General features: G+C 40.6%; 1 protein-coding gene across 1 annotated transcript in view; it reads right to left on the reverse strand.

The window, feature by feature from the left end:
* Positions 1-6,357, reverse strand: part of LOC306742103 (roundabout homolog 2) — a gene marked incomplete at both ends in the record, with an annotated part of 48,275 nt that extends 41,918 nt beyond the window's left edge. The window contains one exon of the mRNA XM_079224443.1: positions 6,303-6,357. Within this exon, the coding sequence (XP_079080569.1) occupies positions 6,303-6,357 (55 nt within the window). The remainder of the gene's footprint in view (positions 1-6,302) is intronic.
* Positions 6,358-19,320: the final 12,963 nt, after the last annotated feature.

Here is a 19,320-nt window from a genome sequence, read left to right on the forward strand (position 1 = left end):
TAAAGATCAGATCTCAGTTGCACACAGAATTATGGAAAAATGACAATTATTGAATGAAATGGCCATAGTTTGTTTTGCTGTCCCTGGCGTTCTGGGATGTAATCAGTAATTAGGGTGAAGGCAAATGAATCAGGGGGGAGTGCAGAGTCCTACACAGTCCCCTTCACATGGAACATCCATTGTGCCCATGAAACAGGTCAGTGCAGCTTCAATGTAATAATGTAAGAGGAATGAACACTCATTCCTCTGAGGGATTTTAAAGTTTCACGAGCTCATGTTTTTAATAATATATGTGATTATTCTAATTGGTGTGTTTGTATGTGTGTGTTGATCTCAATTATATTCCCTGCATTCATTCTATGAATTATGCAGCCATTTGTATATTTGTATAAGGAAGTTCTGTCTTTACTTATCACTGGATAATCCTATAAAACACTCACATGGCTCTCTTGAGACAACTGATTTAGGTTCAACTTCTAATGCATTTCGACTGTAATCTTTATTGTTTTTTGGCTATTATTCTCATTGATTCCTCTGATAAGTACCTCATTGTTCCTACCACCCAATAAAACCACAAATCTGCCATTAACAACATCATTAACTATTAACAATGGGTAATTTTCCTCCTTTTATTATACGCACAGTGGCTGTAGTCGAGGCTGTTCCATCTCTAGCTTAATGAGATCCAGCTGTCCTTGTGCTCGGCGTGTCAGCACATATTGTGAAGTTCTGCTTGCTTTCAGTTGCTTTGAATGGCAGGAATGTCACCATGACAAAAACGTGTATATTCATTGTACATGAGTGTGTATTTGAATGAGACGCCTTCAAAAAATGTCAACATTTTAACGCACCCCAAACTTTGCACTCCAGCCCAGTATGAGAATCAGAAACATATTTTTACACTGACATATCAGAATTGGGGGATTATTAATAATGATTAATGGGTACTTACAAGAGCTAAAGCTACAATCCAACACTATCACTGCGGTGCCATGTCTCATATATCATATACGGTATTGTCAAAAGAAAAAAGAAAGAAAAAGAATAGCAAACCGCTTCAGACGGCCAAAGTGACAAGTGTGCAATCAGTGAAAAGTCTGTGTCACCTTGAACGCGTCAGCCGCACATTTTCTTTGTTAAAAAGAATATTTTCACAGTAACTCTTGCTTTCTGACAGGAAGATTGCGGTGCATCGGTTGAAAGCACCTTTTAGCAAAAAGAAACTCTGCTTTTCCCGTTTGTGACACAGAGAGATAAACATCACGGGCCATAATGGGGACCTCTGAAGGTATGTTTTAAGTCAGATCATGAACATGGCCCATTAGAGCTGGCAGTGCGTCATCAGAGATGTACCTGCGCCGATGGTAATTTAAAGTGCAATTTGATTTGTGTGAAAAATATTATTCTGGGGTATTCTGGTGTGAAAGGACTTTCATGTTTACAAGAGATGAACAAGTAGAAGTAGAAGGACATTGCCTACTGATCCTATAGAAATGCAGAGCAAATTACATAAACACAGAAAAAAGAAATTCCCAATCCTAAAATTCATAGCTGTGAGCGATATGTTGCAGCAAATTACAATTGAATGTACATTTTACATTCAACTTTATGAAAGTATTATTTTGGAGACATCAGAATAAGGGAGTTATGTCTGACTTATTTTTTGTTGTTGCTCAGCCGCAAATAAAACATAAAAGCAGCACTTTACAATGAACAAGTATAGCTCGGTGTAATAAAACACACAGGATGATCTCCTGTGTGTTTTTGCTGTTAACAATCCAGATTTAGTTTTGACCAAACCGGAGGTAAAATTTCCAATTCAACAGGTATTGATTAAAAAAATGAAATGGAGAAGAAGAAAAAAACTTCCATTGAATGTTGCGGAAACACAAATCACTGTTAAAGCCCCGGTAGTTTCGAAACACACAGCATCTTTGTGCCAAAGCCCTGTCAGAGAGGACGGATCAATAAAAGCCTTTTAAACACATCTTAACTTCTTTAACCTCACAGACGCTCAGCGGGAGCGGCCAAAGAGAGTCAAGAGAATCCATAAGAGTGAAAAGCAGTCAAGAACCTTCAGCTGTCGAAAAATAAAAGGTTTTGTGAATGAGGGTGCCCAGGGTGTAAAGCAAGGTCATTGCTCTCCTCAACAGTCTCAAGGCTTTTCTGTGGGCATATGACCGTCAGGACGAGAGGCAGAAATACAGTGAATTCAGATTCAATAGTTCTATGCATTTTGTTGTTCAACTTTATTACGCTTGTCATATACTACCCATGACCCTCCAATCCTCGCCACCCTCAGCAGCCTGCTGGTTTAAGCCGTGATGTAGAGAAGGGCTTTGTTTACATTTAAGGACATATGACTCTTGTTGATATAAAGAACAACTGAAATGTGTATTTCTTGTGAATTTTATTTGTGGACATGAATTACTTTGGAATCTTGTGATTATTAGTTTTTTTAAACTCCTCTTAAATGGGACTGATTTGAGGGCCATATTGTGTGATATAAAGCTACTCCCTATAATACTGGTAAATGTACTGTGTTTGTTCACAACTGGAGAAGCTCTGTATCTCATTTGTTTTTATATTTGAAGAGTTTGAATCTGCATAATTGTTTTTTGTTTTTGTTTTTTTGGCCACTTGATGGAAGGTTTGAAACAAGTTGTGAAAACAACAGCACTGCCAAATCATCACCTTAGTTCGCAAACAGCCGGCATTGATTTACACCAAAAAAAAAAGTTTGAAATTACAACTAATGGTCGCGCAAAATCTACCTGTTATTTTGAGCGCACACTGATATGGAACGCTCTGGTAAATGTGAACAGGCGTACAGTACATTATGGCTCAATACATACATACATATTATAATGTTACTTAACATATAGCTAGAATAAAAATACTGATACAGCTAATTTAAATTTGCATGTAACCCAGGAAGCGTTGCTGGCGTTCACTGATTGGCGAGCCTATAGCCTATATACTGTGTGTATGGTGCTGTTTTCTACATGAACTTTATATAACCTAACTCATTGTGATCTAAACATGTGTGTCAGGGGGATTAGATGTAGTAATGGCCATGGTTGCTTGTGATCTGTGAGATTTTTCCCCCACTTAGTCGCAAAGCAAATCAGAATAAGCAACCGTCAAATGATGCCCATTAGTGAAGAACACAGCTCAGATTGACAAGCTATTAAAATTGTCCTAATTGCAAACTCAGACACACGCCCATTCGTTTGCTCACGGCGTCTATACATTTCTGCCTCATCTAACACACAGTTAGCAGGCTAAGTGCTGGGGGAGGGGGTGATGAAGATCATGTCTTGAAAACCCTGTTGATTCAAGCTATATTTGGCCTTTCTTGGCTCTTAGCGTTGCTGTTGCATAACGAGGAGCGCTTTCATTAGTTAGTATTTCAAAATATCAACCTTGGATCCTCCCCAGGGGCAGAAATGTACTGCTGTCACGCTAATGTGTGAAAACAACAAAGCCGAAGAGGGCACGTCTCTCTTGTGCTTCAGATCTCGGTGCCATTAAGAGACAGCCAGGCTCAGAGCGAAGCGCAGACAAGAAGCTGGACCTGTCTGGGCTCACTGCTTGATATCTGGTGCAAAACACAACGGCCTATAGGCGGCCTATCTTTACAAGTTAAAGTGAGACAGAGCAGAAGGCTGGCAGCTTATCTGTGGGGCTGGTGGCTGTCTGCTGAGATCTTTTTCAATTTCAATTAATTTGCATACTTAAAAAGGCCCAAAAACACTCAAGGAGTTCTTGTGACATTGTCAAGTAATCTCTGCGGGAGGGCAATAACGTGCCGCAGCAAGCTGAATTTCAAAGCGGAGAAGTCAGGTTAGATTTTCTTCTGGCAACAGTCTGAGCTTTTTGAGCCTTTGTTTGGCAACTGTCCTCCTCGGCCGTAATTTAATCTCGAAATGATGTCATCAGCGACTGTACCAGAAGTGGGGCATCATCAACATCCGGCAAAATGACTCAAGCATGAGGTACATAGTGATTTCATCGTTCACGGTTGTTTCAACAAGAGGGACTGTGAGAGGCTTTAGTCAGCCTTCAGCCATATTTGTCACCAAATAATGAGCAGGAGGACAGAGTGGATACAAATCAACAGCTACGGGTTGTTTAGCATTGATTAGTTCCACGGCGAGTCTGAATACAGCTCAAGATAACTGACATTTCAATGAGACGCTTTACGGTCGACACTGATGCCGACTTAATTGAGGTTTGTTCTGTGTGAGAGAGAAAGAGCTGCTGTGTTGAATCGAGTGCAATTTGTGAAGAAGACTGTTGTCGTGTTAGCTCTGAAACACACACAGGACTGAGAGAACACAAAGTGAACCCCCACCTCACATCTTCAGACCAACAGAGAAGAAGTTATTGGCTGAACCGGCACAAACCAAACGGGGGGGGGTTGAGCAATCTATCAGTGTGGTATTTATTCCAAAATAGAGGTCATGAAGCCTGTTTAAATCCTCTTCTCTCAAGCATTATATGAATATCCATTACCCTATGGGTATGTGCAGTATAATAGAGGTGGGAATGAGAGAAAATACCCACTCCACATTAATGGATGTAGGCAGATGGTGTGGGTGTTGAAAAGTGCTTTTAATGTTGAGAGGTGGCACCCGGTTTATAATAGTAAAGCAGAGCGAGCGCAAGAGGACTTATAGTATCACTGAAGAGGAAGATGCAGAATAGAGCTCCACTGACACACCACCTGTTATTATCTTATTTCAGACAGATTGGTATGTGTTAGCCGATAAATGACAACAAATTGCGGTACTGAAACGCTGCAGATATATTTAAGGTCGTTTAGAAACACACAGTTTACTCACTACCTGCTCAGCACCAAACAGCAGGCAGGCAGAGTTAGTGACGATAGCAGGTGAACATAGTGGAGCATTTAGCAGCTAAAAGGGAGAGATACTTCCCCTCAGGAGTTGGTGGAGACCAAAATAAGCTAAAAGAGAGTGAATATTGGATTTACAAAAATATGTTATTGCAGATTAAAATCCAACAAATAAATTGAAAGGTGCCATGTGGTGTTTTCTTGTATTTCAACACATGTGAGGCTGAGCAAATGCGCTGAGTGCATTTCTATCCTTGTAGAACATTTGAAAAGACGATTGTCTTCATTACTGCCTTTGTTGGTATGTTAATAAATGAATAGTGGGGATCTAATGTTATATAGCAGTGAAGATGTCTGCCATTCAATTCAATTTAGTTTATTTTATATAGCCCAACATCATAAATACAAGTTTGCCTCGGAGGGCTTTACAATCTGTACACATGACATCTCTGTCCCGGGACCTCACATCGGATCAGGAAAAACTCCCCCAATAAAGATAGTAAAAACCCTTTCACAGGGAAAAAAGGGGAAGAAACCTGAGGGAGAGCAACAGAGGAGGATCCCTCTCTCCGGATGGACAGAAGCAATAGATGTTATGTGGCCAGAATGAATAACGTAACGGAGTGACAGCACATTCAATGATTGTGACAGAAATTATTCATAAAATGAGTAGTAGGCATGGTCCATGATCCAGATAGCCACGACCCATTAAGCAGAAGGAGGTAGAGAGGAGGGGCATCCCAGGGGCAGTGGGAGGAGAAAGCAGGGCCATGGCAGCTGCCAGGACCGGGTCCAGGCCAGTTGCATTTAATACACAACACATTGTCAAGAGTTGCATCAACTACTCTGAGATTGACAAAATAAAGCATCTGCACTCTCATAAATTGTTTGAGCCCTGCTTTTATTTGGAGTTTAGATGAAGGCTCAGAAATGTAATCTGTTATCAGAGCAATGGTTAACAAATATAATCTCTTTCTCTAAGGTAATCAAAATGAGCTTTTAAAAGCATTTTATAATCATATGTGTGCATCCTCAAAACCAATTTTGGGGGGAGGTGGAGGCTTGTCCGACTATGACAAGAGTGTATGTGCTCACAGCTGAACTAAAAGTGACAGTTAAATGGTTTCACTTTGGCAACAGATGAGCCTCCTTCGACCTCTAGTGCTGCCTAATGGGTGACCACCTCGGTGCTCAGGGGGCCACCAAGGGAAAATGTGCATCTTCTTGGCATTTAAATATTACAAATGAATGCACGTGTGACATTTCCATTTTACAATTCAACAAACATTTTGGGAAATTCAGCTAAACACAACATTTAGCAACTTGGAGGGACAGAAGCAGGACTAGTAAAATACAGAAGGAGGCGCACGCGCACGCACACACACACACACACGCACGCACGCACACACACGCGCGCACACCTTTAGACATACTATCTTACCTGATGCGATGGTGATGAATGAGACAGTCACAAGAAGTAGATTTCCAAAGTTCATCTCCACACTGTCCCGAGTCTGCAGCCTCTTGACAGTCCACTATCAATTAAATCAAAGCTCCAGTCAAAACAAAATGTAATCACCCAGATTGTTCTTAAAATACCAAAACCAGGGAAGATTGCACCGTCTAAGGGGTCTGATTCTCAACTGGAATATTCAAGGCGGTAAAATCATTTTACCCAAAAAACTTTCATGTCACTCCCAGAGAGCCATGACAGCAGCAGCAGCAGCAGCAGCAGCAGCAGCAGCACCGCCCCGGAGAAACCAAATAACAAAACTCAGCAGCGGCACTTCTTCATCCCCGCATGGTCACACACACACACACAGAGATACACACCGACTTCTTTCCAAGATGCCCTGCTGCTGCTGAAAACAAAAAAGGAGAGCGTTAACTATATTTAGCCCGGTCATAAATAAAATAATTCCCCTCTCTCCGTCTGTCTGCTCGCTCGGAGCCGGGCAGTTGCAGGTTGCGGCGTCAGTTTGAGCGAAAATGAAGCCGTGCACATGCCGAGCTGAGCTCCGTCCGCACTGCCTTCTCTCCGCAACAAATCCACGCCAGCCTCCAGGAGTGCGTGTTTTAAAGAGACAGCGACGACATCTGCGCTGCGTGAGCGCGCGTGTGTGCGTGTGAGTATGCGTGTGGCCAATCTCGAGCTAAATGAGGAAAAAGTCCTCACAGTGGAATGAAAGGAAAATTATAACTGGGTCAGGTTTATTATTGAAGTTATAGGCGGTCAAGTGAGCCCTGGGTTCTAGAGGTATTGGGAATAGGAGAGATTTCATGGTTTAGGGTTTGGGAAATTGTATTTGTACAAACATTCAAGCTAAAAGTCCTTAAAGTGAAGATGAAATTAAATATTTTGGAAATAGAGATATTTTAAACATTTTAAATCACATCCCTGGTCATATTGAAAACATATTACAGACATTTCTAAATGATTTCTATTTCTTTGTATTTTTATATCAAAATCCACAGATCTTTTCTTCCTGTAAAATTGCATAAATATGTGTGCTCATGTAAATTGGTCCTCCAAACCAATTTCAACCAATAATATGACATCCGGTTTTAGCCGTCCACGTTTTAGCGGTGATTTGACTTAACGCCGTTCACATGTCATCGGGGAATTCTCACTGTGCAGAAGCTTAAGATGCCCTAACTTACACTTCACTGGGACTGTACGGTATTAAATGCAACAGTCATAGCATATAGCCTCCACACAGCACTTAACATGGCCACAGCTGAGCTGTTAGCTTACAGCACCGTTAGCTGATGGTGACGGTAATGATCTGTGAGCACTGTTAGCGCTGTAAGCACCTGTTAGCTTCCAGCTCAGCCATTAACAAAGAGGTTAGCTTGATATTATTTTTATCTTGATTTTACTACAATTTTTTTACTTAATGGTTTGAATACTGAATGTTTTTTAGCCTCAAAACTGTACAGTGTGACAATGGGTCACAAGTTGGGAGGCAAGAAGGTTGAGAAACCACGGATTTAGAAGATAAACGTTCGGTTTAAGTTGCTTTTTCAAATAAAGAAAAGGTTAAAGTTGAAGTAATTAAAGTTTTAGGTTTTAGAAGTCTAAATATTTATTTTTGTGCAAAACTCCCAATTGCAAACAACATCAACAAAGTGTATTCCTGGGTAAGACTGTGAACGCTGAATCATGGTAAATGGACTGCACTTGCTTTCTTTCCGGAGCACTCACACTAATGGCAGCTATAGCTTGCATACATGGTTAAATTATTTGTGAAGCTACACTCTTCAGTTTATATCTGTAATTTCTTCTTCTTCTTTTCCTCCCTAAATGTTTGTTTGCATAATGTTGAATCAAAAGGAAGACCATCACTAGCGTAAGTGAGGTTAACAGTCTGATAAAACATATCTCTTCTTTATATCTCACTATTCATATATTATTTTGTTGTGTTGTGTTCTTTTCCTTCAAATACAGCCCTTTTTTTCCTCCGCTTTCCGTACATGTCTCTCTTCAACACTATACAGCCATCAGAAATGGTATTTTCGAATGATTGCCTTCTTGGTGGCTACTGCGACAAGATATTGTTCCTGTATATGTTTTGTGTTTTTACAGCACAACATAAGTAACTCCTTCAACACTGCTCATACATCCCAAAATGTTTCCCTTTTCCTCACACAGCTGTATGCCAGTGTGATCTGTATTCTTCCTTCCAGTTAGCCTCAAGCATAATTATTATGTTGTTATGTGAACATTCATCGTATAAGATAAGCACTAAGAAATATTCTACATGCTTGCTGTGAGATCATCTGCTTTTTTTCCTTCTCAGTAAAGGCAAATGTGTGAGATTTAAAATAAACTTGACACTAAAGTGTTGACGATTTTGTATAAATATTCACGCCGCACAGTCACATCAACAGCTCAGCACAACCATCATCGCTTTCTCGGTCTCATCACCATTGTCACCATCATCTCTGCTGCTGATGACGATCTGCATCCTCACCGCTCCAGACCGTTGCAGTCCTGCTGTTTAGCATCCACTCTCTGACTGATCAAGCAGCTGTTGATTCACGCCCACTCCTCCCCTCAAAAGCTGGCCTCTGGTGCTCGGCCTCCGTCCTCCTCCCGTGGACAAACGCCGCTCCCTTGGGGGTATGATCTCTGTTTCACTCTTTCCCCCTCCTCCAGCACAGACCAGACCGCTACCTCTGTACCGGCGCTTCTTCTCCCTCCACCTCATTGTCTCCATGTCAAGCTGTGAGAACCCAACATGATGGAGAGTGACTTTTGGACGGTCTGACGCCCGCTCCCCTTTGTCCGTCTTGAATGGGACTGGAAATTGGGCAACAGAAGAGGGTTCCAGATGTCTGTTGCAAGGCGTGACACAAAGAGGGGCCCCACAATGGCTTTGGGGGAAGTGTGTAGCTTATTAAGGGCCACAAAGGCTTAACAGGCATAAAATAGAGGCATCTCCAAAGTGGAGTCTCGGAGGTGTCAGATGGGAATGGTCTGTTTTTCAACTTCAACTATATACCTCAGAGAAGACCTCAGTAGACACTCTGATATCACTTAATGTGCCTCTTCTTGTCTGTTTTGATATCGGAGGAGTCGTGCTTCACAATTGTTTTTCAGAGCTCCAGTTCTCCATACATTTCAAAATAGCATCTTCACTCCTTTGTTTCGTCAATTTCTTCCCTCTTTTAAAAGTAGCGTGAGACTGTGTAAACGTAAACTTAAGATTTGACCAACTTTTGTCCATGAATCACAAGTGAACTAGGTTTCAATAAATGATCAATAACATCTTCACAATTGAAAGAGTTTACAGCATTTGTCTATAAAACATGCCTGCTTGAAAACTGCTGGAAAAGAGCTCCAAACAGATGTTTTCGCTTTCTTAGTTAGAAGTAAACTCGAGTCGAATTAGATGTAAACAAAATTGAATACCTCCCCATTGAATGTGAAGCTGGTGTCTGGGGACAGCTAGCTTAGCATGTAGTCTGGAAACAAAGGGAAACAGCTGGCCTGGCGTTATCCAATGTTTTAATATCTCACCACCAGTACCTTAAATTAAAACACACTGTGTGTGTGTGTTTGTGTGTGTGTGTTGACAGTACAGGGAGGTGGTACAGATGGTGGGATGTGGCAGTCTGTCTGACTGCGGTGAAGAATGTGAGATTCAGCTGTTGGCCTCTCTCCCCCTGGCTCTGACCTTATGTGTCTCTGATCACCGTCTGGCTCCATCTCATTATGACAAACTCCATATTGCCTCACTCTCACAGCACCAGTTGTAAAAAAAACAACTCCCAAACGTTTCAAAAAGAGACTCGCAGAGCTGTGATACGTCAGCTTCTAATTGAGCTCCTGCTACCTCTCTTTACATGGCCGAGGGTCTTAGCTGTTGACCTGCGAACATACCTTGTCAGCAATTTCATTAGTCCCATGAGCGTGGCTTTTGTTTCCCTGTGGTGTGTGTGCATGTGTGTGTGTGTGCGCGCGTGTGCGAGTGCAAAGGACCTTCAGATAGCTAGGAGGGCCGGGGAGTTTATTTATAGGCCGAGTGTCAAAGCAGCGCAGCGCCAACAGCAGCAAGTCATTTACATCCAATGCACAAGAGTGCGAAGGTAAGCAGCTACTATCGCTGCAACATTTGGCTTAAAGGCTTAGCTTTTTTTAAATGTTTTTCGGGACACTTGCCAGCAGAGGGAGCACACACTGCCCCTCTTTATTCAGGCTCTTAAATGACGCTGTCACATTGTCTAAGAGTTGCTTGTACTGATCTGCGCAGAGCTGGAAGAGCCCTGGAGCCCTGACTACGGCTGCATCTGATAAACCAATGTAATGAGCCTGTAGGAGGCTGCTTACAGTACAGCACGCTGTGTGATACATATTTCAGTTCCCCTCAACTCTTTTGACTTTCCAAATGTAGATTCATTCTCCGAAGACACTTTCCATGAAGGACAGTTGTTTCAGAAGTGCTGCCTCTGCTGGTTTATTGTGCCCAATATGTTTTGAGTATAGATCAAAATCAAAACTTAAGGTAACATTGTATCTTATCTCATAATAGACTTTCTACCTCTAAATTATGACTTACTAGCTCATAATTTGAACCTCTTATGTGAACATTTTAGCTCATAGATTTTACTTTGTGAGTAAAATTGTCACATCTTATACTATATTTCAGACTTTCTCCAGACTTAGTCAGTCCAAATCCGACTTCTTATCCTTTCACTTTGACATAGGAAGCCACATTTTGATTTCTTATTTCATAACTTTTGTATTACCTTGACGAACTTTTCTTTTTTGGCCAGAAATGGGTTCCATACTTAAATTTATTATTGTCAAATCATTTTAAATGATTGTCTTGTCGTGATGCAGCAAGGAAAAGCAGGAATATCAAACAATCACAATTTACTTATGTATGCATGCATATTCACAACTTTAAATGACCTAATTAATCATCAACCCTCTCAGATTTCTGTCACGTCAGGATGATCTGTTAACGTACTATGACACATGATAATGTTTGCATTTTCAGACCGCTGTGTTTGCTGTTGATAGGTCTGTGTGTGGTTTCAGAATTAACCAGAATCAAAATTAATTTCATGGGAATTAAAATATTACTTGTTTTGTGGGACTGTGAAAACTTGAGATTGGATGAGACAAGCTCCACTTTCAACGATGCAGAAATCAAGAGGAGAAAAAAAAGCTTCTCGGTTTCCACATCTTCAGCCACTGATTGCTCAGTACAAATAGATCTCTTATGTAATTGCCACTTGTTCTCGAGAGCCCATTTATCTATCCTGCAGTATTACGTTACAAGCCTGGCCTCTGCCTAATGTTCATGTAAGTAAAATATCGGACGTGTTTTGCATTGTAACAGTCCTCATGTTTTGTACTTACATGCAACATGCGCTGGTTTCATCTGCTATGACCTTCTCCAGCAATGCCTATGAAAGGAGTATTGAAAAGAACGAATGACAGAGCATGAAAAAAAAGGTCCTTTTTAGAATCAAGTCAGTTTTCAGAGCAGCGGCTGATCACAGTCGAGGCTCAGGAGAGTCCTCTGCTGGTCTGATGTCATAACTGCACATCTTTCCTGGGATATATCAGAGTCTCACGAGTCAGCGGAAGTGGCAGCGCTGACACAGATTTGAAATCAAGTTTTAGCCTGTCGGTTGGCCACCGTGCTCACACCAGATGTCAAATGTCTGCTCCATAAAAATGAGAAGAGAAGTTCAGGAACAACTACAAACACCATTTAGACAAATCCAAGTGCATTAAAACAATGCAGAAAATGAAAACAATTATTTGAATTACCAATTTAATCAATAGGCTTGGGCCATAACGTTTCCGAAACTAGAGAACGTACCCATCACAAATTTCCCGAAAGCCTCAATTGTCGTATTCAAATGACTTGATTTTTGCAGCCATAAAATCATGAAGTTTCGGATTTTAGTATTTCCCTCGGTGCAATCATCACACAGATTCAAAAGAGGATTTTTCCCAAACGCAAAGCTTCATCAGAAGTAACAGAAGCAGGTAAACTGGACTAAGCGGATAATATATTAGAGGACAACGTAAATGGTAAAAAAAAAAACTGTAACAACCAAAACAAAATCACTGGGCAGCCTTCCCCGTCTATGGACAAATCAATCCAACCCTGCCGGACTCACTGGCTGGTTTAGAATGAATACCATGAGGGTATTGTTTGAAAACATTAATTATCTTTGCCAAAATCATACTTGCATTTCAGTATCAATACTAAAACAGTAACGCTGCTATGATTAGTCTTAATTGATCAGACTGTCACTGAAATAAGCATAAATGTTTGTATTGTGCGTAGTTAACCGTTTAATTCACCACAACTGACTTATTTTTTTACTTTTATCAATAGTTAGTGGCAGCTCTACAGAATAAATATAAATTCAAGAGACACAATTTGGTCAGTATTTCCTCTTTCATGCATCTCAGAAACACCCTGATACCAGCCCACAAAGGACTCAATAACATGACTTGATACACAGAGAGGTTTAATAAAAAGGTATTCAACTGACACACATGTCCAAAACAAAGACAAGTTCAAAAGCTACTGAAAAAGAACATGAATAAGTACCTTACAGCTGATAAGCACACGAAAACAGGGAAGCCAAACCGGAGGGCACCGACTAAATACACAATGAAAGGAGGGTGCTAACGAGGGACAGGTGTAAACAATCAGGCGACAATCAACACACAGGCAGGAAACACACAAGGGCAGGAAGTGAAGTATCGGAAATGAGAGACAGAGGTGACAAAAAAATCTGGAATTGTAACCTTAAATCGTTATCTTTCTTAAAAGAGAGCGACATGAAATAATCATCCTCAAAACTGCACAGCAGCTCAGGCGGCGCTGGAGCAGCATCTGTGTTACATCACTGTATCATATCGTGCAGAATGATATCAACATAAACAGCAAAACATGTTTTTGTCCATATGTATCATATTTTAATTTGTCATTATCTCTCTCAGCTTGTCGTCACCTTCTTCTGAATGGAATCCGTGACAGTCAGAGCACCCTCTCCAGGCTGTTATTAAAAAGAAGAAGAAGAAAGAGTCTCGCCTGATCTGTACAATGATATTGGCGAGGCTCAGCTGTGATTTGTCACATCTTTAACATCTTCTCATGCTTGTTTTGTTGTCTGTAAATCCTGACCCAGTTACAGAAGAAAACATTTTGCTCTCAGAGAGACCTTGATTCGGTTTCAGGATGGCGAGTCTCCGATGGATGAAAAATAAAACTCCTCACATAACAGTTGTTCGGTTTCAGGCTCTTTCTCGTGCTGAGCTACTAAAACAGTTGTCATGCGCAGCATCAACGTAGAGAGCATAAAACAGATGCAATGCTGGCGTGAAGCAAATTGGCAATTAAGAATTAAATCAGAATGACTCTGAGGAGAAACAGGACAAGGATGGTGCAGAGTTGCAGCTGATGATCTTGCTGAGTCACATTACACAGCAGCCTGCAAGTGTTGATGTTTACTTCTGACTCAAAATAATTGTTGAAAATACCGATTCAAACTCATGGAGAGCAGTTCATGACTGTGTCATAAGTGCTTTTGTGCTGCACAAGGAGAATTGAGAAAAAAAGAACAAAACAAATGAGCCAAGGTCATCTTCATATTCCTTATGCTGCATATTCCAAATCTCATCTTCCTTGTAATGAAGGTAAAGAGTGATAAATGGCAGAAGGCCCATCACGCAGAGGGCTCATATCGGCAAAGACGTGGCGCACATCCAACCTCACACACACAAGTATAGCCTCTGAGATTATTTACCGGCCCGTCTGTCACAGCGCCCTGCTGCGAGTCGCCCTGCTGCACAATATGAGCGTGTCAGTGTGAGTCCTACATTTTTAATGGAAACGCAGGAAGGAAGCAGTCAATGTCCACAGCAAACTAATAGCTCCGATTTCACTGTGAGGACTCTTGTCACCCATACACTTTGATATTTCGGGAGAGAACATTTCATTTTAAAATGATATGCAGGTACTTTATTGGGTGCAGAAATGATTGATGCTTTTATTTCTTTGGCATTTTGAAATCTCTCATTTACTTTTTGTTTTATTTTGCTTACGTGCCGCTGGTGGTTTTACGTGCGTAGGTGTCAAAGATGTCCCATGCAGGATTAAATGATAGCTTCAGGCCCGGCTGCCGTATTCACCAAGAGACAGGGTTTATTGAAGAGGTAGCTGAAGTAACTATGTTTGCTCAGATTTGGTGTAGGTGGATTTTTGATGTCACTCATCCAAATGTCAGCCTTCATAATTGCTCACATCCTTCCAAAAAACATTATTATGACCTTCATTCATGCTTTTTAAACGAAGTGGCAGCATGGTGAGGGGAGTTTGTCAGAAAACACTTAGCAATGAAAACCAGCTTCTCTATCCGCAAACTTAAACTAGTTAAACGCTGTTTCACAAAAATGTGTACAAGATGTGTTGCCAAATTTGGTAAAGGAATCCAAATGAAGGCATGATATGCACAGAATATAACACAACAGGACAGAATAAGTCAAAGACATGAACATTTACTGTAAATTAGATTTTGCATGCTCTCAGAGAACACTTCCGTCACCATATTTGCTCTGATGTCTCGTTTTTGAGGTTTAATGTGTTTAATGTAGAGCATAACATGTTCTAAAACATTAATTTGACTCTGAAACGCCTAATTGTCTCCTTGAATTTCATATCAAGTAGCGTAAAAGACACATTTTCACTCTCTGTATATGAGTATCACAAACCAAACATGTTTCGGCACTTTACTGAAGCTGCTCACTGTGCAGAAAGTTCAATGTTTAAAGCCAAGACAGCACTTCGCTTAAACTGTAGCTGCACTGTTACATCAGATGAAAACCCTGTAGACCTGCTGTTCCTCATTTTATAATTTTTTCCCAAAATGCAGCCTGGTATATTTGGTATTTTCAGCCATGACAAACCAATGACATTCCCATCAGCCTCAACTAAGCTTTATGTTCCAGGTTAATGCACAAATATTAGCATGCTAACATGCTTAGCTAAGATGGGGGACATGCTAAACCATATTAACCTGCTTAACCAAAGTACGCTAGTATTGCGATATATATGTCTTTCAGCACCACTTCACAGAGCCACAGGCGTAGCTGACTCTCAACATGAACAAGTTCCCCTACTCCAACGTGCAAGAAGAACTCAAAACATCAGCATAAACGTGTAGCTCAACATTATTGCGATTACTGTACAATAAAGTTTATGCTGGAATTTTGACCTCGTCAGTATTTTCATGATTTATACAAAAGGTTTCAACACGAACATGGTGTTGAAACCAACAGCAAAACAGAGACAAGTAGCAACAATAGAGCAAATACTGCCAAATAATGAAGCTTTTCATGGAGATAAGGCACCATTACACACGGACTGTCCAGTTCTTTTCAGCAATTCCATCCTTCCATGCGTGAATATGGACCTGATTATTGAGGTTTTTGAGGTCACACACACTATGAAAACGTGCCATTTCAAACAGAAGTCGTTCCACAAAACCGATGATTTACTGTCGGCTCAAACACTCTTGGGGCTGGGTGGCACAGACATAGTGAGTGAGAGACATTGGCTTATAGCAGCTTTATCCTTTAAAAAGCAACAGAGATAAAGCTTGAATGCCTGATAACATGACTTTTCCATGAAAATAGAAGATCCAACACCCTCAGCATTTAATAACACACTTCATTTTTTCTTTTTCTCTTTCTATCCCTTTCTCATTTTAAAAAGCAATACCTTCTGGAAACATAGTTGCTGTTGATTAACAATACCATCACATGTTTGATTCTCTGCTGTGGCCTTTTCCAAGAGGACATTGCAAGTTCTCGTGCTCTCACATGGATTTCCTCTGGGTGTTTCCTCCCTCTGTCCAAAGCCACGCAGGTCAAGAGAGAGGACTAAAACTGCCAACAGGTACACAAGCAAGAGTGTGAATGAGTGTCTGTCATTCTGAATTAGCCCTGTGAGGGACTGCTGACCTGTTCACAGTGTTTTTTGTATTACCTGCAGCACACCAACCCTTAAAAAAAAAAAAACAGGTCGAGAACCAGTGCTTCAGGTGTCGACCACTAGATGGCACAAAAGAATTTAAAAAATCAGAATTATTTGCCCTTTGTATCAATAACAGTAATCCATCATGTTGATGTCTTCATTCAGTGTAAAATACAGTGGAGCAAAGTGCAATGAGTAGAAAGTCCAGTCATGATATTCTAGAGGTAGACGTTCAAGGCTAACCTCATCTTCCTGCAGCTGGCAGCAAGATAACACCATCCGTGAACTTTAACAATGAATGTATTCAGGAAGACTGCAGGGAGTGTTTTCCCTCATATAAATAGCTGCTGAAAGTGACACAAATCACAGAGATACTGAAGACAGAGACATTTCTTATCGCTTTTGTGCAATAGTAAATCATATGCACACAATTCATTTCATAAAATATACCTGACCTGGTGGAAATGTAGCTTATTGAATGCGGAACAGGGTCGGAGAGGCTTCAACATGCAAGCTGTGCAGCTTCAAATCGCTGCCTCTTTCACACTTAAGCAATCAATTATTCACACCTCACAGTGACATCCAATTTCTAATGTACAAGATTTACACATTTTTCACACACAAATATAGATGTAAAAGTCATACTTTGATATACACAAGGGATCTCCAGCTACAGTTTTAGTTTCATTACACACAAAACTGCTCCAAAATAGAAAGTCTGTTGCACTTGAAGGTTATAGAAAGTAGGAAGAAGCATTCAGAGTGTTTGTTTTGCATCATTTTGACTCTGCATACCACTGAGGTATCATACCACAGTCCTGCAATGTAAGAGTTTTCCCTCAGGGATTTGTAAATACATCCTAATAAAATAATACTATTACAAAACATGCAATATCAACACTGACACCCCATTTCCCCTATTTTCCTGCCCTAGTATCCATAGATAATATTGAACTAGTATGCTTATTTGGGAAAAGATTACCAGGTCTAAAATCTGATAACGATAGATAAAGGTTCAACAATATGAGAGCGACATGAATAAATCAGGATTATAACAGTCAGTCAGACAGAAACTCTATTAAATCAGATTGAATAAAAGAAAATAACTAACAATACGTCATGGTATTTAATTGTGAACTTCAGTGCATGTAAAGGTGTACAGGCAGTGTTCTCAGAAAACATGTGAAGGTTTAATATCATGTAAAAAATCCATTATACGGCATTAAAAATACAACACATCGACCACCTACATTAATATTTCACCCGACAACCCATTTATTTTGAGCCGAGCCGGGACCTGAGACTGACATGATAATGTAAAATCCCACAGCATCTCCTGTTCTCTTGTTTAAGTGGCTGCACAGTTTGTTCCCGTGAGACTTCTACCTGTGACTCCTGATCCTGCTCCAAATTAGACTTTGTAATATATCACATAATGCATGATAATTGAGTTGACACTACATTGATATAGACTTAAGTGTACTTGAGAGTTGTTCTGGTTGAGTTGTACATTATTTTAATGTTTGCAGATGAAATATGATGCACTATTTGCCTGTAAAATAGTCACATCAAAGCCACCATCAACACAGATGAATAAGTACACCTTGATGCTGACTTCAAAGTCACAGAGGAAACAGACCACTCCTTTTCTCACTGTTTTACTGTGTTTCACTGTTTCTAGCAGAGTGGGTCCAAGGCATTAAAAAAGAGCCTCTGCAAGGCCCCCAAACCGGCAAATCCCCTATCAATTTAAGACTGTAATCAGCACCACCAGACTCTTCAGTTCCTCTCAGCTCGACAGAGCGTCTTTCATTTCATGGTTTTGGTTCAGTCTCACTACCCTCATCAGCAGTCCAGAAGCAGCAGAGTTTCGGAAAAAAAAACCCTCTAAAGATTCACTGTAAACTAACTGCTCAGCACCAAACAATGGACAAACAAAGTTAGAGACAAGCTGGTGAGGATGCAGTAGAACAGTTAAAGACCCACATCATTCCTTTTGTGGTGATTTGTTGCCACTTTCCACCTTTTGTATTGTCTTTCAGTAATACCAAAGTACAGTCAGCTGCAGAACAATAACTATAACACAAGTTATACAATATCCTCTCTTTACATCACCTACATGTAAGAGTGTTTAGCTCACAGCTCGTTTACAAAAAGTGAGAGCAAACAGGACAGCAACAAACAAAGACAAAAATTAAAAAAAACTCAGCCATGAACTTCAGCTCAGGTTAAGTATTAGTTCAACTTTAAATCTGGAACTTTTTAAGATTGTCACCATGTCATCAAAAGTATTTCCTTTACAATATTTTATTTAGTCAATTGTTGACGTTTGTTCAAATAAATGCAGTATAACTACTACTACAGTACTGTAGTACTGTAATTTTACGTGACACACATAATTTACTGTATATAAACAAAGATCACAGAAACTATACAAACTTCCAAAATATTTAGAGAACATGTCTTACAAAATAATTGTGATAAAATAGTGTAGAAAGAAAAAAAGGGGTCCAAAAACTCAACAATTGTATTACAGAACTTTTTGGCACAACCACTCCCACCGTCAATATCATGCTGTCATTGGTAGGACTCTTGTCTATTAATCTCGTTAACTGTTTAACAGCCTATTAAAGGACATGTATTTGTGCAGTCGAGGTTTTGTTGCCAGGGGGCGTCACCGAGCAGCTCACCGAGAGAGAGAGAGACAGAGAGAGAGAGAGAGAGAGAGAGAGAGAGAGAGACGCACTCAAGCTGCAGAAGTGAAACAGGTCGGACTAAACATAGAAAAAAAAAGGGAAAGCGAAAAGAAAACCTGAATGCTCCCCGAGGTTTGCAAAGTGAAGGCGAGCGGAGCTGCCCGCGCGCTCTGCGATGTCAGCCGCTGTCTGTAGGCGGGCTGCGGAGAGGAGGGGACGCGTTATCTGCACTCGCTGCCGCGTCGGTTTA

Source organism: Taurulus bubalis (genome assembly GCF_910589615.1).
Source record: "Taurulus bubalis genome assembly, chromosome: 10".
NCBI lineage: Eukaryota > Metazoa > Chordata > Actinopteri > Perciformes > Cottidae > Taurulus > Taurulus bubalis.